This window comes from Uloborus diversus, unplaced genomic scaffold, assembly GCF_026930045.1.
Source record: "Uloborus diversus isolate 005 unplaced genomic scaffold, Udiv.v.3.1 scaffold_12, whole genome shotgun sequence".
NCBI lineage: Eukaryota > Metazoa > Arthropoda > Arachnida > Araneae > Uloboridae > Uloborus > Uloborus diversus.
This window is the reverse complement of record NW_026557876.1, coordinates 1,538,389-1,561,244: the sequence shown is the minus strand read 5'-3', so window position 1 is coordinate 1,561,244 and position 22,856 is coordinate 1,538,389. Positions and strand designations below refer to the sequence as shown.

General features: G+C 35.8%; 1 protein-coding gene across 1 annotated transcript in view; it reads right to left on the bottom strand.

The window, feature by feature from the left end:
• LOC129232418 (uncharacterized) overlaps positions 1 to 22,856 on the bottom strand; it is a 78,714-nt gene that overhangs the window by 46,456 nt on the left and 9,402 nt on the right. Inside the window, exons 3-4 of the mRNA XM_054866563.1 lie at positions 21,280 to 22,305; positions 10,072 to 10,153 (exon numbers count right to left, since the gene is read on the bottom strand). Coding sequence (XP_054722538.1) covers positions 10,072 to 10,153; positions 21,280 to 22,305 — 1,108 coding nt within the window. The remainder of the gene's footprint in view (positions 1 to 10,071; positions 10,154 to 21,279; positions 22,306 to 22,856) is intronic.

The following is a 22,856-nucleotide window of genomic DNA, read 5'->3' as shown; positions in this document are numbered from 1 at the left end:
TAAAAACGTTGTTGGTATTAATAGAGATCACAACTTTCATCAGAACTAATCACAATTTTTATCAAATCTTATCACAATAGTAATATTCATTATGCAATATTAATTTAGTAATCATAATTTGAGGTCGCACTTGCCTAGCATATTTTTACAAATCTTGTAAATAGTAATTGTTTCTATGATTAATTTGTTGCAGTCTGGCTAATTTTGGCGGTTGTCCCATCAATTTTCATCTGAAATTATCGTAGTAACTTAACCGGTAAATAGTTTCTTGTAATGAGTATACAACCCCCTTACAATCGAAATGACGTATATGGTCCCCTGATCAGATTTCTGAAGGGAATAAAAAGAAAATATTGGTACAACGTAATCGAAATTTCTCAATGGAATATTGTGGAAACTTTCCGGGGATTTATAAATAGCCAAGGCGGCGTGTTCAGAGATAGTCTTGACTGAGTCGTCGCGCTGTTAAGTGTGTAGGGTATTGGGGTGATTTGCCAGTGGTTGACCACCTCCCAATGGTTGACCACTCCAGTACTCATATGTGCAAAACAAGAACAAATAAGTACAGATTTTCAATCTGATTGCTGGAACTAATTTATAGCATCCCATGAAGTGTTCTCTTATAATTTATAGTTGTAACTAAAGTTCTGAAAGGAGGTTAGGATGGTACAATTTACAGAGACGCATGAAAAATTTCAAGAAAATCACTTTTCTTACTAGTGAGAATTGTCATGAGATAAAATGTTTAATTGTATTCCTTGACGCCAAATTTTATTCTTCAGGTTCATTTGCTGATATATGCTGATCATCCATATTTATACTAAGTAAATAAATAAAATTGCATCATTTTACTAATCATTTATGCTGGGATTGAGGGGTGGTCAACTACTGGTCGTCTAAAATGCAATTAATGTCAGTAGTTGAGCAGAACGGTCAAGTAATGAACTTATGTTGGTTTTAAAGTTTTTTTCTCGAAAACAAAATAATTAAAACATTTTTTAGCTTAAGATAAACTATAATGCTACTTTTGTTCCAAAAAAAAAAGGTATTTTTGCAACTAGCCAACTGTCCGCTGAAACAATAGAACCAAAATTTGTGTTACGGTTATTTGAACAGATGCTCTCCTAATTGCGAAAACTTTAAACAACGTAGTTTCAACACAGAATTTATTACAGTGAACTAATTTCGGAAATTTCGAATTGCAACATCCACATTTTTCTTGCGCAAATTGATATGCGTATTGAAAAACCTCATATTGCGTTGTAACGAGTGGCGAGTGACCAAAAACTGCAAAGATGAAAATTGTTTATCCTAGTGACAGTATAAAAGATAAGCATGTCGCATAACTCACAGGGTAGGACAGTAGTAGAAGCACCAACCACTTAACACCATGTGCAAAGCTTAAGGAAAAAAATCTGTAAAATGCAGAGTGGAAAGCGTGCTTCTTCAGTCAGTGCTTAATTTCTCAAACAAACTATTTTCGACACACGTTGATGGATCAAACGCCATTTCTGGTTCATCAATACACTGATCAATTCGCGCAAGGAAGACGTGGGTGTTGTCATTTGAAAATTTTGAGATTCTATCACTGTAACCGCGGCCATGAGATCACCTCTAACACATTCCTTTAAATAACTGTTCTAAAATTTTGGATCGATAGGTTCAGCGAATAGGCCGCAAGGACTCCGTACAAAAGGAAATTTACTGTTCGACACCACTACAAACTATTAAGCATTTTTCATTCAAGTGTTACTCAACAGTAATGTTATCATGTTTAGGCATTATTCTGGCAGCTATGCCGACTAGATTCGGGTCGACAGTAGGTACAACGTTCGGGTACTGCGGCGACTTACACCATGGTGATGTCATATCTGCTTGGAGTGGCTGCTGTGGACTCGGCGAGAAATTAAAGAGACATCGCTAAGTTGGCATCATTTTTGGCAACTTATTTTTGGTGCCAAATTTGGCGAAAAATTGCTAAATGTTGCCAAATGTGGCGACTTTTTAAAATTTAATAGGTCATCGCTGGCAGAGTTTAAAAGTATGTGCGAGTGTTGATTTTAATTTAGTTTGCAGGTTACCCGCGGTTACCATGTCACCCTATTCTGCAGATAATTGGGAGTTTACTGCACTTACACTGATCACTCATAATATCAACGCATGATTTTTAGTAAATACTTAAGCATGATACGAGCGGTCTACGATGGCTCGATTCTCCGCCTTCGGCGTCTCATATATCAATGACGTCATATGCGTTTGTAGTCCATGGACTCGGCAACATATTGAAGATGTAATATAAAGTTGGCACCATTTTTTGGTGACTTAGTTTTGGCACCAAATGTGACGACATTTTAACCTATTAGTCATCACTGTCGTGTAACCATCATCAAAGTCACGTGACATGTCATCTACCCAACAACCAATCAGGAGCGACCTTTAAGGGAACATAAGTGCACACAAGCATGCATGCGGCCCGATTTTAATTTAGTAGCTTTCAGATTTTACATTGTTTAAAAAGTGGTCAACTACTGGCACACGTTGCTCAACTACTGGAAGTGAGCTGTCAACTACTGGCAAAATCTCCCTTTTTAACTTCTATTTGAAATAACTTGAAAAATAGTAAGTAAAACAGAAAATTAATTAGTAACCGTTGATCCTGATAGTTTTATACACACGTAGAAAAATTTTAAATTTTTTTCCAGTTTTTTTTCCTGTGAAATTAAATAGAACTTGTAGAGATTTCCACTAAATGGTCAACTACTGGCAAATCACTCTAGCTCTGTTTTGCGAAGCCTTTGCGCTGTGTGTTTTGCGTATTTCGATGTGAATACGTGTGTTACCGCTGAGTTTACGGTGTTAGTTGACATTTGCCTAATTGCTGAGAATAATTGAGCAGTTGTTAACTACATTTCCTGTACATAGTTGTGAATAAATCTCCCGTGTTTTTCTCAAAAACTGTGTCGTCATTTAAGAATTTCTTGAAGTGGATGGACCAGTAGGGTTGGTAAAAACCTGGTTTTTTTTAGAAAATCCCATTGACCCAGCGTTTTTTTAAATAAAACCCAAAAAAACCCAACTGAAGCCGGGTTTTTTAAAAGAAATGTGTTTTTTTTTTTTTTTTTTTTTTTGAGGGAAAATGTGGGGTACTTGTAGCACACTGTAGCGTAAGTATATGGACAAAGCACAAAAATTGTCTTGGGGGGAAAAAAAGCTGGAAAATTCAGCGTTTTCTGAAGGAAAGTATAAAAGATGACGAAATCCAAGAATGGTGAAGTTTCAGGTATTTTAGTTTCCATAACTACGAACAGTTAAGGCAAATTTATTTTTTGAGTGATAAAATCTATTGTTTGTTTTCAATTACTAGCTACATTTTTTTTTTTTTTTTTTTTTTTTTTGCATTTTACTTTATTGTATTGCATTTTGTTAAGCAAAACTACTGTAGAACCTCAAGTAGTTTAAATCCCTTTTTACCGCATTCCAGCTTAATCAAGACATATCTTTGAATTTTAACTTGCTTGTTTTTCTATTTCTGTGTACGGAGTAAGAAATATTCAACTTTTTCGAAAGATAACAAAAATACTGCACATCCTATTCTGTTTTCTGTCCGACCGTTTGTAAAACCTGTTAATTTCTTTAAAAAAATTTACCTTGTTTATTCGAGAATTGTGACCTGTTGATTTGCAGAAAATAGTGCACATGAAAGCCTTTTAGCTAGAGTAGTTTCCTCTGTACAATCTACAAATATTGAGAAAATCGGACGTGACAGGACTTAATCAAGATAATTTGAGTTATTTATTGACCAGTGAAAGAAAAAGGTTAAACTAATGGTTAAGTATTTTTTTTAATGCTTTTAAGAGTTAAGAAATACTATTAAAATTCAAAATTCATTTTTTATGTTCATTGTCTGTGGTGAAGAACAAATAAAAAAGAAGTTTAAATTGTGAAAGTATTTAAATTATTTTTTTTTTAAAAACAACTCAGAAAATTTTTAAAAACCCAAAAATGGGCTAAATAATGAGTTTTTTTCAAAACAAAACCCATTGGGTCCAATCTGGCCAACCCTGGGCTGGACTGGTAGCAATATAAGAGACTTGCACAAGGCGCAAGTTACTGCAATCTCTTAATATCACGCTTGATTGGAAATGCTCAGGCAGTGCTTCGCTCCGCCATTTTATTTGTGAACTACATTTGAATTGGAAGCGGCAAATTCAAATTTGGATATGTGCCCTTTTGATATGAAAGTGAATGGAGTGGGTACTGGCAAATAAGGGATAGGTTCCACTTTGCTGTAGAAGACCTGGAGAGAAATAAGGGGATGGATAAACACCGTTTAGGTGATAAAGACAATGTTTACGCATTTCTTAGCAGTAGATATAAACCACTTCGAGAAGAAAGAAATTCGTGGGTCGTTAGGTTATTAAAGATTCTGAAAACGAAAAAGAAAAAAAACCATTTTTTTCCAGAAGTGGATATAATCTGTTTTGAAAGTAAACCCCTCATTTTATCCAATATATAAAAAAGAGTACTGGTTTGTGCAAATTTTCGGATTTCGAATTTTGACAGATTCGAATGTTTTGAGGTGTGCCGAGTCCATTTGGACCATTTTTCAAAATGTCTCTCTGTCTCCTTGTGAGTGTGTTCGTGTGTCTGTACGTGTGTGGTAGGTTTGTTTGGCCGCTCTACAGCAAAAACTACTGCATGAAATTGAACTAAATTTGATATCCCTATGTAAATTTGTGCCCCACGAATTAATCCAAGGGGGTCGATCAACTCTGAATGTTTTTTGAGTTATGCGTTCCTGCTAGAAAGTCGTTCTTTTTAATGATTTGTTCATCAGAGGATCGTTCATTCTTTTGATCCGTTCATTTGAACGACTTCGTTCATTTAAAAAACTGGGAGGTGATCTCTCTGCACGACATACTCGCAAGCAGTTGAAATGTTTCATCGGATCAGTAACATTCTTTGAAGAAAAAATAACTAAATTTATCTGAAAGTAAGAAAATATATCTGTGAAAAATGAATAAAAGGAAGTTGTATCCAGGTTTTGATGCAAAAAGCAATTACAGTTGATTTTGTCAGACACTTCTCAGTTGCCGAACGGTAAGACTTGTTTTCTATTCCAAAAATCAGATTCTATTTCAGAATGTCAAAAAATTTAAATATTAAACATTTCCAGCTACAGCACTGCATATATGATTACAGTGTTATCAATAGACCATGCAACGAAAAAAGTAACAACAAATGTATTGGTAGCTCAGCCGGCGGGTTTGGGTTTTGGACTCTACGAAACTGGTTTAGGACAGGACAGGTGGTTTTTACCGTCCGAAAGTGTTTTAAACTGTCAAAAGTATGCTAAAGCTAAAGAGGAGTAATCTAATCGATCAGTATTTGATGCAATATTCGTAATGCATAAATATAAATACCTTGTAATTAATGAGTATTTGATAATATTTTTCTTCGAAATGTTCAATAAAAACATCTTGCTTAAAAAAAATTGCCAATAACTCGATGACATAAAAACTTCCTTTTGTAACAGTTGGTATGGTAATGAAAGGAAATTCCAAACACTACCTAGACAACTAACGCATTTCAATTCCATACGTAACTCAAAGGAATGTTATAAAATGTGCAATATTTAGGCGCCGAGAAAGAAAAAAGCTTAATTTTTGTGATAGTTTCTGCATGTAAGTTTTAGATGATGTTTTAACGAAAATTCTTTTTTAAATCATTGTAAATTAAAGAACAATAAATTGATGTTTAAATAGATGCACTAAAATTTTAAGAATTCTTTTTTTAATTCATATTTTCAATATAATATATTCCGTAACTACATATTAAAAAAACAATGGTAGCTTGAAAATTTTTAGAAACAAATTATTGGCATTTTCCTGAAGCAGTCAGGTGGTAATTCAGTTTGCTGAAATGGCACCATAGCCAAGAGAAGAAAATCTTTACAAAGTCGTGCAAAGCTTTCAAATATATATGTATTTTTCCTCCTTCCAAACTGTCACTTATTGCATTTTAGTCATTTATTGCACTAGATTTTGAACATTTTCATTTTCACATGCACAAAAATGTCGAAAAACTTGGTTATTATTTTATTCGGGGAAAAAAAAAACCATGCATTATAGGGTTGGTCGGATTGGACCCAATAGGGTTGTACCCAATGGGTTTTTTTTTTTTTTTTGAAAAACCCATTATTTAGCCCACTTCTGGGTTTTTAAAATTTTCTGAGAAGTTTTTAAAAATATTAATTAATTTAAATACTTTTACAATTTAAACTTCTTTTTCATTTGTTCTTCACCATAGACAATGGACATAAAAAATTAATTTTGAACTTTAATAGCATTTCTTAACTCTTCACGGCATTAAAAAAAATTTCAAAAATTTTAAGAAATATATAATTAATTTTTTTCTTTAACTGGTCAATAAATAACTCAAATTATCTTGAGTAAGTCCTGGCACGTCTGAACCCAGCTTTAGTTTTTTTTTTGGGGGGGGGGGGTTTATTTCAAAAAACCCAAAAAACCCTGGGCCCATGGGTTTTGTTTTATAAAACAATGGGATTTTGCCAACCCTGGTGCGTACAAATTGAAATTTTTAATGAAGAATTCATGTCCCTTGTAACTAGATTAGAATCATCTATAAGTAGCAACAGGTAATAATATAAGAATCAATAAGTTACGTATAAATTTATGCTTGAATGTTCCCCCCCCCCCCCCCCCCCAGCGAGCAACTCTGTCAGCCGGAGTACCAGATAACTTATTTACAAAAAAGAAAGACTCACCAAAAAATATTCCACAGTACAGATAAGAACAGAAAATAAGTGCAACTTTTTTTTAATGGGGAACAACATTAGACAGTAATAATCAATAAAAGAAGAGAAGCACAATCAATACAGATGATAGGGATGTTATAGAAAAAAAAAAGGTTTGCCAGAAAAGTGATAAAAGATATTTTTAGAAATAATTTTGGCGACAGAAAGCGTTAGAATTTTAGCAGGTGCGTGGGACAGGAAGTCGAATGTCCAAATATTTTGCTCGTAGCCCAAACAAGTTTCAAAAAACATTACTGATGGACGCATTGGAAAACTGAAAATGAACTGCGAAGATTAAAGAAAAATGACAAATAAAGCCGAAAGTAAAAAAGTTTGAATGAATATATTGTACTGCAAATGAGAAAAAGGAAATTTGTGGTTCATTGAGAGTTAAAAATTTGAAGACGAATGCAATTACTACAGACGTACCGAGTACTAGGCCAATAAGCAGTTGTAAAAAATTGAATATTGTTCAAAGCAGATTTTACAATTACTAAAAAAGTGCAAGCACATAATATACAGCAATCATTTACAATTCATATTTAAAAGTGAAATTCAAATTTTGAGACCAATGAAAGTTGTTATGCTTTTTTATATTATTGAATGGTTTTTTGATGCACAAAAATACCTTTTCTTAAAAAATAAAACGACGTCAAAAGCACAAATGTGCAGGAACACTGCAGACACGTGTTTTGGCATTACAAGGAATGCTTTTTCAATGCACAAAACGTGAGCTTGTGGATTTGAAGACATTTGACAGAAGTCGGATTTTTTCACATTCATTAGCTCACATTTTATGCACTGAAAAGGATGTTCCTTGTGATGCAGAAAAGCAATCTAGCAATTACCAAAAAAAAAGAGGGGAGATTTCCTCACAAGTGCATCAACACAATGTGCCAAACTACTCAACGCTAAAAAGAAGAGTTGTTTATTTTAAGTGAACGAACGGCTCGTTTCATCTTGAGGATTCGTTCTTTTTGACCCGTTCGTTCATTGACGACCCAACCCTGGCGCCTGCTATTGCCCAGGAAGTAACAGGCGGAATCACATAAAATTTAGTTCATATGTTGCCCCTAACAAGTGCAGGCGGTGCAATCAAACGTTCTTTCTTTTTTTATTGAGAGTGCCATATGACTAGAAGTAATGCTACGTTCTGGATGAAATTTGGAATGAATGTGAACATATATGTACACCAGGTGTGTTAAATTTGGCGCCAAATGCCTCAAAGCTGTGTGTGTGTGTGTGTGTGTGTGTTTTTTTTTTTTTGTGAACAAAAATAGTTTTATTAATGCAGCAATATGAACGATTAATCATAACAGACTGTCGTCAGCGTACATTCGCATGATTTTCATTGTTGGAAAATGACCGGAAAATCTCCGTGATTTTGAAAATTTTAACTGTTGCAATAATCTTGTATTTAAAAAAATAAAATATATTAATAATTAATAAAAACAAGACTGTTAAAACAACTTTCAATTTTCACCCTTCCTTTGCTTTTCAGGGTTCGTACTCTATTTGGATCATGAAAAAATTCCATGACTTTTCAAAGAATTTTTCATGACTTCATAAAAATTTACCTGACCTTGTTACATGAAGAGAATGACTCTTTGACATTAAACTTGTCAATTTGTGGAAATGGGCATTGGCAAAACTTTTACGTGAGTGCCACTACTCCATGGAAGTACTCATCCCCCCAGTCATTGAGAAAGTATCAAAAACTAAACTGTTCACATTTGTCAAACACTCCGAATGATAATGATTGGGACAAAGGTTTAATGCGTCATTACTAAGTTTCGATAAATTTGCTTCCAAAGTTGCCGTTTAGTGCCAACAGTGTGTTTAACCATAACTGACCAGCATTTTGATTACTTAAAGTAAAGCTAGATTTTTTGGCAAATTCTTGTTTCTAAATCAGATATTTATTTTTTAAAAAAAAAATTAGTGATGAATAAATCTTCTGAGTCAAATGCACTTGTTAGTTTATTTGCACATTTTCAAATGCATGTAAATTAATAAGTTCGGAAATTCCAGAACTGAGTTTGATTCCTGACATTGAACGTAGCAGAGGGACGCATGGATTAGTCTTGGGGCCGTATGCTGGATACTATTCTTTTTTTAGGGTATTGAAATCCCCCTATGCCTGTGTTTTATCGCCTGAATTAAGATCTAAATTTTCTAAAACTTTCGACAAATTAAGACAAACTCGGATGAGTTCAGCAATGAAGGTTTTATGGGTGGTAGAAATAAACTCGCATGGAATTGATTGTTTCATTTTTTCAGCGGGCGGGGCAAAATCATGACCGTGGAAGATCGCTTCTACAGAACATAAATTATATGAAGTGTTGAAAATAATGGTAAATTCAAAATGAGCGATGTCCAAGCAGTAAAATCACATTGCAAAGAAAATACGTGCGGCTGATACAGAAGTGGATGCAATCAGATTTCAAAATTCAGATTTCTTTTTGGGATCGTTCAATTTCCCAGTTTTAACGGCTTTTATGTGCAAAACTGTTAAATCACTCAAGATTTCTAAGGCTTTTTTAGCTACTGTTACTTTCTCTATGCCCAGGACATTTTTCCATGACTTTTCCAGGTCTGACATTTGCTTATTTTTTTTTTCCATAGGCCGCACAAACCCTGGTTCTATTTATTAAGTCGTTACAATTCAGGTGGCGTCGATGGACCAACAGTAGATGTTATCATTGCTCTAAGCTTTTTTTATGAATGCATGCTTTTCAGTCACCATTTCATGAATGGTCGGCCCCATGTTGGTGACACTCGACGTGCCTCTTGGTTCGTGACAGCGAACGAAACACTGTGTCACGAGGATCTGGCACCACCCATTTACAGCGTTTGAACTTATTTCAGAGAAACATTTCAGTTGAAGATTTTACAGCGCGGATCGTCGAAGTATAGCGCTTCGGGGAACGGATCGAATACAAACACAAATTTGGAAGGTGAAGTGGGAAAGGAATGGGAATTCGAAGTGTTTGCATTCAAACCCAAATTGTGAGGAACGATGTCGTTAAAGAAAGTACGATAAATTGAAATTCAGTTTTGAGTGCGAGTCATTCCGACGCACACAGCAAAACTCAGCAGTGAAAACAAAAGTGCGTTTGGAAATTCATCCCCTTATTCGTTCTGCTACGAGAAGTCCGGTTGCAAAGCTTTAAGTACACAACACAGTCGCAAAACATTCATTGAATTTAGTTCCATTTTGGGAGAGTAATAACAAAACACACAGTCTCACTTACCGAGTTCATTTCGACTTCAGTTTTTCTTTTTTTGACTTCCGTGAAAATACTCGATTTTTTTCTTTTTCCTTTTGAGGATATCCTGAAATCAAAAACAAATGAAACATTATAAATTTAAACATATTTTTCAACAATTCACAAATGAATTCCTCGCAAATCAAACATTTTAATACCGAAGCATTAAAGAGACTTAAGACTTAAAAACAAGGGATTTAAATCATTTATTAACATGAACACCAAAAAATCCCCCCCCCCAGCCCTGCCTTAATTATCTGTTCTCACTAGTGATGCGATTAGTGCTTTGACCGAACACAGAACACCAAACATTTGGCTACGATACTTTCCAAATGGTTGCCTCTTTTTTGTCTAAAAATTTATTTCATTAACAGTTCAAAATACATAATTAAAGGTTTGAAAAATGATTTTCAGCACGTTTTTAAAAAAGTATAACCTTCTTTTAAACATTAAAGGTATTTGGCCAAAAAAAACTACTGAAATGCAGAATATGCAATCCAACTCTAATTTTACATCCCCCAAGCCTGTATTTTCTTCAAATTTTACATTTTCTTTATCGGGAACAGTGCATTTGCTCAACAATAGTTCTTAACAATCACATTTCTTCAAAAAAAAAAGGGAATTTCTCTTCTCTTAGGAGACATTTTTTCATGAAGCTACTAAAATAAATAAGAAAAGAAGATGAATTAAACGGAAGTAATTTAGCACGATACTACATCACATAAATTTCTATCCCATACACGTGTATTTAAATCAACAGTAACAAACAAATTTCTCAATAAGCAAATTCAATTTCTACTGTCATTCCAATAGAAAGAATATGATTTATATCTAGAAAAACCCAATTTATTGGGATAACCCATTAAACCCATATTATTTGAATAATTACCACGAAAGGTACTAGCGAACAAAATTTTGAGAAGCGATGTTTATCAGTTCTAGAGCACGAATACTATACGCGGCAACAGTTTTGGATAGGTTTAAATAGTTTTCTTCAACGAAGTTCGAGTCTTCGTCAACACAGAACTAAAATAAAAATTAATAACCCCCATAAAAATAGTGACACCAAACTGACAGAAGAGTCTGAACACATTATTTCTCGCATGATTGGTACGTTGTTTCGAACGTAAAATTCTCCGTAGAAACATATTCACAAAGTTGCAAGTCAAACACAAAGTGAAGCAAAGTAAGAAATAACGACGTCAAATTGCAAATTACTGCAGACACGTGTTTCAGTGTTACGAGGGACGCCTCTTTCAACGCAAAAAGTAATGAGTTTATGGATGAAAAGACAGCCACTTCTTGCACTGAAAAAGGCGGTCCTCATAACACCAAAACAGGTGTCTGCAAAGGTGCCAATCCCCCCCCCTGAGTTCAATGGCGCAAAACCCCCTTAAAAATCTCCCCCCTCTTTTATTTTTAGCTCTCTTTTTTTTAAATATTTTTTTTATTTTTTAAAAAATATTTTTTATTTTCAAATATTATTTATTTATTTTAAATTATTGTTATTATTGATATTTTATTCCAAAAGTTCTGTGCTACGCCAATGACACACACACACAAACTAAATAAACAAAGAAAATTAAATACAAACAGAATAAACTGAAGTGAAATGAAATAAAATACAAACAAAATGAACTGAAATAAAATAAAATAATTTTAAATTGAAAATAAATCAATAAATCAATTTAAACAAAAAATAAATCAATATAAATAAATAAAACAATTAAAAAAATCCCCCCCCCCAACAATTTAGATGACTCAACTTGCGCCACCCCCCCCCCCCTGTAAGCACCACTGCGTGTCTGCAGCAACCTGCAATTTGTGGTCTTTTGGCGTTGTTATTTCTTACTTTATTTTTCAGCACCAAGGTATTTATTTATCTTACTAAGTGAAGCCTCCGCAGAAACCTCGGCTAAAAAGCGTTATGCACTTCACAGAGCAACGTAAGGCAGCAGAGGGATGCGGGTGGACTGTTTAAAGTTCAGGTCCTCGGTGGGCTTCCATCAAAAGATAATTTCCAAATTATACTGTACGGCAGCGAATACAGGGCTATTAGTACTGTCTCTTGCCCGAAGACAGAGGAGAGGATCCCCCCCCCCCCATTTGTTATTTCGTCATTTACACCCCTTTGCTTCCGCCCGCCTCCAGTCGTCTTTTAATGGACGAGAACAAAATGTCACATCCTATCTCGATTGACCAGAAAGTGTCTTTCAGAATCTGGAGCTCTCTAATTGTGTACCAAATGTACTGATGACTTATTTTCAAAAATCTGGAGACTTTATGTAGTGAAAAAAAAAGACCTATCTACTAAAAATTCTGAATATTTTTTTTTTTCTTTTCTGCATTGTAAAATCGGTGTTTGTACAGAGAACTAAAAATTTGCAGCATGATCTTCACAAACTGTAAACCTTACATATTGTTGAAAACTATGTAGGAAATCATAATATTTTAATGATATTTTTTTTTCGCTTCTAAGTTGTCATATTTAACAAGAAAATGAAAAGATTGGTAACTCCTCATCCGTCATCCCCACACCCCATTTTTGTCATATTATTCAATTTTTATAGTACTAATTTTGTGCTGAGAGAAGAAAAAAAAAACTTTGTTCCATGTATAATTTATGCTTGTGTTTTATCTACTTATGATTCCTTTTGTTTTTGTATCAAAAATTAGCTTCAAAAAATAAAATAAGTCTTAACCTTCCAAATATGTACAAAGTAATTTGTTTTTTTCGGACTTGCACCAAAATTTTGTATAAACTTATTGTGTGAGTCAATGAATGGTCAAGATTTGCAGTAGACATTTTTTGTAGCTAATCATTAAAGAAAACCCTTAAAAATGTCAATGTACTAAAACACCCATCAAGCATGATAAACGTTTCAATGCATGAAAATAAATGTATTTTTTGCACTCTAATTATTCGGACGAGGCCGAGTCGTTAACGAGGCATTCTGACAGTGCCGAATATTTGTTGCATCGCAAATTCTAACATCTGATTCTGCAGAGGTTGGAAGAATGTTTTTGGCTTTTCGTTTTTGTACTCATTTAATAAGAAAATCAATAACCGCTTCAGGCGTTTAATGTTGTTTGAGTGATTCGTAGTCTATACAGTCGAGCTATTTATATCCTTTTCCGATCTAAAGCGCAAAAAAAAAAAAAAAAAAAAAAACTAATGATACAACCTTAAAGTCACACATTTACCAGCAATAAAAAAAGAGAAAGTTAATAATGAAAAGAGGGCCGCTTGTTTTGATTCTCCCAAGTGAAGGGGGCGGAAAAAATAGAAGTCAACTTTTGTGAACAGTAGAAACAATTCTAACTTCATGGGATATGAACGAATCAGAAAATAAATTTTCCACTTCTTTGAAAAAAGAATTGATTGAAACACTTACTTTGGAGCTCTGAATTCGTAGTTAATTCCTTTCGACACTTCTAAACAGAAAAAAATGGATGCCCGCACAAGCAAACTACATTATATTACATTAGGCGGGGCAGTCAAAGAGAAGAGAGAGGATATTTGCACAGAGTGCTTTTCCTCTTCAATAATTACGACACATGGTAGTCGGCAAAGATGGGGCCGTAGTAGGTGACGTCATACTGGTGAACAAACAAACTCCAAGTGCTGCTGACTACTAAACGTGCTGGTTTACTCGGCTGTCAAAGCATCTCTTTCGCTTCCATGTTTTTCAATCGTAATGCTCTGTGTGATCTAATTTTTGTTGAATTAGGCACTGCTCCACAAATTTCTTGACATTGAAGAGCAATTATTTTAATACTAGATAAGTTGAAGTGACAAATACAACCAGTATTTTGTTAATTTTATGTACAGATTTTTTTTGAGCGTGAAATTAATGTTATGTTTACTTCACTCACATAACCACAATGTTTCCATTATGTTGTAAATATTGTTGTCAAGTTTGCCTTCCATCATTTTTGAGCGTGAGATATACAGACTGAATATAAACACAGGGATTCAAGTGAAACACGGCCGATCGCAATGTACCGCTGCGATCGCTATTTCCCCAATTTGAATTCAAGTGTAACATTGCGCACGTGCAGAAAAACATCAGTGGCGTCTGTTTTGAATGCAAATTTGATTTTAGAATTAATGGAATGTTATTGTTGAAAATTTTCAATTCTAAATCGGTAACTCGATGCAAGACTCGTTTTTTTGTTTACCGTAGCATTTTTGCAGTAGCCTTCATTTTAAATTGGAAGTATAATTGGTTTTATTTACTTAAAATATGCGATACTTCTTCAATTTAACGTTGTTTTCATCCACAAATGCAGTACTTATTTTAATTATGACTTAATACTTGATGGCATAATATTCTGCATAGTCATTATACTACTTCGTCGTTTTGAAGAAATCAACGGTTCAGAGTTTTGAGGACATAGAGTACCAATAAACCAAGAAATACAGTGGATTTTCACTTTTTTTTTTAGAAAAATATTCTTCAAAATCACACCTTTTAAAGTCCTTCGTTTTAGCTTTATCACCCTCAAATACTATTCGGTATTTGGAACAGTTGAATTTTATATTGACGCACGCGGCAAAGCTGCGTCACATTTACTTTACATTAGGTTGATGGTTAAATTATAAAAAGGTGAGAGATTGACGCAGCGTAGCTCTCCTCTTCGTCGGCAAAATCCGAAGGCGGTCAGTCCATACAGCAAGGGTTTGTTCGGACAGATCAAGGGTCCTATGAAACATTACTTTTCTGATTGTTTTATATTTTCAATGATATTCTCGCCTTATGCTTGATAAGCGCCAGCGCATTGAGTGGGGCTATGGCTTGATTGGTTTGGATTTGGTTATTCACAATGAGTTATTAAAAAACATAATCTGTAAATTTGTCGATTTTTCTTTATATATTTTGGTTTCTTGTATTGATTGGCGTTTGATCGTACATTCTTTTGCTCTTTAACTGTTAACAATCACTTGAAATATTTTTCTCTTTTCTAATCTATTTTTTGAACTACAACATTTCCTTTTTCAAGGTTGGTGTTCATTTCTACACTGAATGAGTACGTATTATTCAAGGTATTTTTAATTACTTTACCGGTAGCAAAAAATCAAAACACACTGTTGAAGAAACAACCGCTGTAGGCAGTTTCTTTAGAACTAGATTGTTTACTATCAGTATATAAAGATTTGAGGTGATGCTATCGGGTGCCATATACCATATGATACATATATTACTTGGTTACCCTATATACTATACTCGGACATCACCCCCTCTTCCTATCAATGCGATGATCAATCAGACGGGACTCTCTTGGCAAAGAAAACCCCACGACAGCCTAACGATATGTTTATGCTTCATTCAATAGTGTTTGCACTTACGGAAGGGCCCTCCCAAAAGATTTGGCACCGAGCACTTTGGGCACCGGGCATATTGGGCGCCGAGCATTTTGGGTGCAGCTAACATTGGGCGCTGAGCATTTTAGGCGCCGATGACCTGTGCGGTAATCAGGTCCTGGGAATCAATTTTTTTTTCCCCCGTCGCAACGGGATTTCACTTTTCGTTTCAATCAAACCACTTGAGTCTTTTGCAAAAAATTTTCAATACATCACAAACTGAATACAAGGATGTAGCAAAAGAGTAGAATTAGGGGATATACCCCTCCCCAAAACTCAAAAATTCCCCCTTTTTTTGACTAAATGCAAACCATCTCTATTTCCGTATTTTTTTATCAAAATAAACAAGAGTATATGTATGGAAGTCTTTTAGAATTCAATTTTTATATCTCAAGACCATATGTTGATACGAATTTAAACTCTTATTCTTTCCATGTAAATTGGTTTATTTTTTATAAATTGCAATTTTTAAAACATTAATATTTACCTTAAGATATTTGGACAACGATAACCTGTCTGCCTTTTGTTTGGCTCCAGCAAAATTTCAGCATGAATAATCAAACCGTCTATAACGATAACCTGTCTATTACGATATTTTTTTTAGGTCCCAACAGTATCGTTGTAGACAGGTTTTACTGTATAACGGGACATAAAAATCATCTATCATGTGTAGTATTTCCAAAATTTTTGTTTTCACCTATGCATTATCAAATACTAAAATTAGTCGGAGACCGTTAGATGTTCGAATTTAAAGTAATAAGTGAACAAATTTCAGAGGTTTCCTGAAGATTGTAAACAAAAGAGAAAGTTTCTTATCTTAAATAACTACAGAACATGTTTGGCTGAACAAAACGAAGTTTTACATTACAAAACAAATACCACTCATTGAGTTTAAACGCAAGCCACTATCGCAATGTGTACTTCTGATTAAGATTTTAAAGAAAGTGCATGAAAATGAAGAGAAATTAACTTGAAGTAGGTGAAAATCAGTAGTGAACGAAAGCGTATTGCAGTATCACTTGATTTTCAAAACATTCCGCTGTAAGGAATCTCTTCTGCCAGAACATGATTGAACATGTTTAAAATAATAAAAGCACATGGTGTACAATTATCTTTTTGCAATTAAGAGATAAAAAACACTCGAAACGCAATGCGGAATCAATCGCTATATCGCTAACATTATGCATTCATACGGATAACGCAAACATAACAACGAAGCTATGTTAGTGCTACTTGACATTAATGACAGTTTTACGGATATTACACTAAAACACTGGACTCTAAACACAATACCCCTTTAATACAGGAATTTATAAAAAATACTGCACAAATAAGAGATTATTATGTAAAAAGAAATGCGAAACAGACTACAGCTCGCAACAAATGGGAAAATCAACAAAGCTTTTGCTATGGAAAATGTGATTATGGCCAAGGTTAGTTACAGGTTTCGGTAAGACATTGAGCATTCGGGCAACGTCCACTTTTTCTCTTTATAATCGCCAATCGTCTGCGATATGGCTTGTCTAGTACTATATTAATAATCAAATGCAGTTATCAGTCATTCATAAGTTGTTCCTAAAACAATACTATTCCACACTAATAACTAAGCAACCAACTTAGTGAAGCCTTAAGAATGCAACGCCACGTGCAGCGTGGAGCTCTATCGAAGGTCGAAGGAGGATGATAACATGCCAGCAATGCAAGGGACGCTGGCTATAAAGAACTACGCGCATGCGCAAGTATCAACGAAGGTCCACCTGCTCTATTGTGTACTAATTACCTTCACGGCGACAGCATGAAATCAATACCATCCTTGACGGCGTCAACATGTATGGAATATGGAATGCTGATAGTAAGGTTATATCAATATTGGTATTTTAAGATGAATGCAATGTTGCATACGTGTTGTTATTGCAATATTGCTTTTTAATCTTTATGCAGTAAGAAACACGTCAATATTGACGCTGTCAGTATAATATCAAGATCTGTCAAGGTTGATGTAAGAAATTTTGCTAGTAGGGTTAAAACATCGTTTTAAATTTAATTTAAATGTATTTAAAAGTTTCAAACAAGAATTTATTAAAGTAAAATCCTTCCCCCTCCTCCACATCCCTTAAACCCCGAAATGGGAACCCCCGCCGGGAACATTGGGTGCCGAGCATTTTGGGCGCCGGGGACTTTGGGCGCTGACCATATTGGGTGCTCAGAACATTGAGAACAATGTTCCCGGCGCCAAATCTTCCTCGAACGTGATTGAGTATACTGAAATAGTATTGACTCTGTAATGGATATGTTTGTATTTGAATATCAAACAGATGATGAGACTTGGTGTTAATTCTTTGGAAACTAGTTTAAAAGCTACACTATTGTATGATTAAAACACGTTGCCTTGGGTATCACTAGCATATTCAATCGATATGAATGAAACATATGGAGATTTGAGTCATTTTTAGATAAAAAAAAATTAGTACAACACATATCATGGGACAATTATTTCTTGTCTTAAGTTAAATTAAACGAATTTTATTAATGTTCTCCTCTATGCGAATGGGATAGTCAGTGGCGTTGCTAGACCCGACTTTCGGGGGGGGGGGGTTACTTCTTATATATATATATATATATATATATGTATGTATGTATAATCGCTTGGAATTTTTCCCTTTTCTTTCTCTTCTCTCTTCTTTTTCTCTTTTTTTTTGAGACTAACTTTTCGGGGGGGGGGTTGTCCCCAAACCCCCCTTCTTAGCTACGCCCCTGGGGATAGTAATGACAAGAATAATAATAATGAAAAAAGAGTGGATTTGTGTGTTATTCTACTGACCTTTCATATTAAATTAGGTGTTTTTAAGAACATTGTAACACTAGTGCTTAATTTGAATACTTAAAACCAGAATTTCTACGTATACTATTAAAGTAAAGCTAAAAATCGCATCTTTGGTGAGCATTCTCAAAGTGAATTAATTCTTGCTGATTAATGCTAGACACTTAAAGAGGAATGTTCCTGATGCCTAATGCAACGCAATAAAAAGAACAATGGCTAAGTTTTTTATCATTATTTTAGTGTTAGTCATGCATGTGAATTCGCGCATTTCTTTCAAACTTCTGCCTAGTGTTACACAAAATCTGAGGGTGATGGCGAAAAACTGTTTGCATATTTGAATTCAGCGTATCATTTTACGTGAAGATCAGGTTCGTATAACAAAAAAAAAGTTGCTGTTTTTTTTCTAGACTAGTGTTAATTATTTTCAATTTTCTGTTTTATATACCTACGATAAATCTTTACTTTTGATAATGAAACGAACATTGCTTATTTGTTTTAACTGTATTTGTGGAATAAAACCTGCTGACGAAACTATTCTTTATGTACTGTCTCGTCCCATGGAAAGGACTTTTAATCAGTGATATTCCCATCGATTTTTCTGAGGGTATACTTCCAGAAATCCATTACGCTAAATTTGTGTATGTGATCATATACATAGTATGTCATAATATGAAAATTTATGAAGCTTGAGGGTATACGCTTTGTGTCTAAAAATGTTTGAGGGTATACAGCGTATATGGAGAAACCCTATGGGAACACCGCTGTTTTCAATATCAATTTGTGAGCAAAATTTTGAAAAGATTGTAAGGTATGATTTTTTCCTAGGACCCCAGATAAAACGACTTGCTGATCCCTAAATGAGTTCATAGAGGAATGAATGGTGCCCTCAAAGATTCATCTTAATTCATGGGGTATAGCACTGTTCAGAAAAAATTTAAGACCTTACTTTTTCTATTTTATTTTTATTTCTGATTGTAAAATAAAACTAAAAGCTACAAAGTTAAAAAAGTGTTTTCATTTTCAGTAAAAAAAATAACCTCTTCTATTTAGCATTTTTGTGTTTCACAGTAAAAGAGCTCTTTTTTTATATGCACCGTCCGATTTTTTAGTACCAAGCTAAGAGGAAAATTATATGACTCACAGAAACATTTTTCTTTTTTTCTACGGGGGGGGGGGGCTTAAAAAAAACTTACACAGGTTTTACATGAACTGTCCTCTTTTTTGTCACTGTATATCTTCAAATTGACATAGCTCAAACGTTTTTTATTTCTTAATCTAAGTATAAACATGAAGCAATCTTGGAAAATGTAAATGATTGCACACATGTGAATGTACGTACATTGTTGCATGCATGGAGGTGAAAGGAAACTGCTTTCCAATGCATAAAAATGCGAACCTATGGACAAAGAGACACCCGAAAAACACTCCCTTCTGTGCCGTCAAGTCTTTGCAGCCGTTTACTCATATTTTTTGCATTGAGAGAGATTCTTCGCAGCTCCGATAGTTTTCTTTCGGCTAAATGGCTGCATGCTTTTCATCATCGTTTATATACGTTGGTAAGATAACCAATGCACTGAATTAAAAGCTCATTTTCTGTCATTTTAGGCTAAAACCGGCCAAAACTGGATTTAACCACCATAGGACTGGCCAAAACTAAATTACATAAAAATACACCTCTAATTCGCGTGTATGTGAGAGATGTGTGTTTTGCAACTAATAAATCTGTTAGTTGGAAGTTGTTCAATTAAGCATATGAATTTTAGTTCATTAAATTCGTGGAAGTATAATTTACATTATTATATAAATAGTAGTAAACAAATTTTAATTTTCTTCAAAATTAATAACTGAAATTGCTCACAACTAAAACAAGACATAAGGAATACAAAACAGCCTGTAATATAAATATAGTAACTTTTCAGTAGTGTTGCCTTTTAATTTTAAAAAATGTTTTCCCCTGTACCTTTCGTTTTTTTTAATACCTATATGTTTCTAAAAAATCTTTTTTTTTTCTCTCATTTATTCTTCAAAATTACTCGAAATACTTTGTACGTTTGTGTGTGAGAATTTTTTTTTAATATTACTGCATATTTTTCATGTAAACCTTATCTTCTTAACGTGTTGTAATTTCTACAAACTGTAAAACATACTATTTAGATAAATAATGCAAGATGATTGATTATGGTTTGTTTTACATTTCTTTAAAATTTATTACTTTCATTTAAAATTTGATAATTACCTAAGAGGCCAAAACTGGATAAAACTGACTTTTTCCCGGCAGGTTTCATCCATGGTTAAAACCACCACTGGCCGATACTCTTATTACCCTGATTTAGGCATTGCCCAATAATAAACAGACTTCAGATGCAAAAGCTGCAAGTACAAACCCAAAAAAAAATTAAAATAGCATTTTTAAATCTATGCCTCAGAACAAGACCGATGTAAGTCCAAAAAATGCGATTTTCAATTTTCGGGGGGAATTGTACGTAGAAGCATATTCCGGGGAAGATTTCGATCATTGGGAATCTGACAATCTTTCTTCACTGGGGTCCATTTTTGGCTCCAGTAATAGCGCGAGAGGTATTTTACCAAAAATAAAAAATTTTACCCCAAAAAGGAGACGACGCGCCAGACCCCCAATCATCGAAATATCCTCCGATTGCGCATCGAGGCATGTGAACGTTATGCTCATTTTTTTAGCAGGGTTAATATTTTCGGCCACTCTAGTTCTTTCGTGCCAATAGGGTACAATAAAAGAGAATTTATCAATGGCTAGAATATTCCTTTTATTACGTGGTTGATACAAAGCATTTCGCCCATGATATACAAAGCTATTTGAAAGGTGTCTCAGGATAATTCCCAAAACAACAGCAGATAAAGTTCAGTCAACTATCTCGGTCACTTTCTACATTCATAAACAAGAGGTTCATACAGTTCGAACAAAGTCCTGTGATCTTTATTTTCTTTTTCTCATCGCGAGGCACTCGAACGGAATCTCGGGGACTAGAACTCCACCGCTCGGGCGAAGTGCCTCAGGTCGTCGTCCGCCAGGCACGCGAGGAGGACGTCGGTGCAGGTGGGGGGCAGGGGCCGGCAGAGGAGGGGGAAGCAGCGCAGGAAGCGGTCCTCCAGGGCCCTCCTCTCCCGGACCTCCCCCAGCCGGGCCAGGAGGAGGTCGCCGAAGAGCGGGAAGTCCCGCGCCAGGAGGTCCCGGTCCGAGAGCCGCCGGATAGTCTCGTCGGAGAGGCGCCGGGCCAGGTGGCAGTGGGGTCGGCGGGCGACGTCGCGGAGGGAGAGGCGGGACCCCTCCACCCGGGCCTCCCTCAACTCGGCCTCGCACTCGGAGAGCAGCCGGACGCCGCGCTCCTCGTCATCCTGCGGGAGTTCCATCTCCTCCCAATGTATCTCGATGAACCTCCAGGCGTAGGTCGCCAGTAGCACCCTCGCCACATCATTTTGTCTACACCACAGGGAACAGTACAGGGGACAGTGTCCAGCTCTATCTTCAGCCTGCAGACGCGCACCCCTCGACAGCAAGGCTCTCGTTACCCTCACGAGACCTTCTATCGCAGCTAGGTGCAGGGGGGTGCGGCCCTGAAAGTCCGGCATGTCGCATTCGGGGACGGTCTCCAGCAGCACCTCCGCCGCGGCCTCCTTCCCCCAGCACACGGCAACATGGAGGGGCGTCCATCCATCTCTGTCTTTCGCACTTACATCCCCCCCTCCCGCGAGCAGCATACGGATGACATTCACGAACCCCCCATTGGCAGCGAGATGCAGAGGGGTGCTCCCGTCGTTGTCCACACTATCCGTGATGCGGTCCGCATCCACCAGCAGCTCTGCCGCGGCCTCCATATCATACCACAGGGCGAGGTGGAGGGGCGTTTGTCCATTCAGATCCCTCGCCCTCGTGTCCATTCCTCCGTCCAGCAGCGCCCTGATCCTCTCCGTGTCTCCGCTCAATGCTGCACGATGCAACGCGGTCCGCCCGTACTTGTCCGTCTCCGACGCACCTCCGTCCTCCGGCCGGCGTCTCCTGGAAGAGAGAGAGAGAGAGATTCACGTTCCGTTCAAACTGAAAGCGGTAGGGATTTCGATAACTTTCCCCACACATGAAATCTTATTTGAATGATCTCCGGACTAGAAAACCTCCAAAGTAAAAGATCACTGTAAAGATAATTATTAAATCTAAACATATTTAAATTGATGCAGGTACGGGACATTTTGATTCAATGTCCTAAATTCTTACTCCATCATGAATTTTACTGGATTGGAGTTTGAGAAACAGCACACGATTTCCACCAAACTATATTTATTACTAGTGGTACCCGCACGGCTTTGCCCGTAATAGAAAAAATGAAAAGGTCCTTTGGTTCGCCTGTATATTTAAACAATGTATGGTGAATTTTCTCGCCAATTGGCTCGTGCCCGTGTTACGGTTCCACGTTATGATCATCTCGCATGTCGCCAATTTGCTTGTGCCCATGTGACTGTTCCACGTTATGCTAATTTCGTCATTGACTCGTCCATCTTCTGATAACTTTGTTCTTAAAATTGGAATAGGAAAAGAATCACATCGAATTTTCG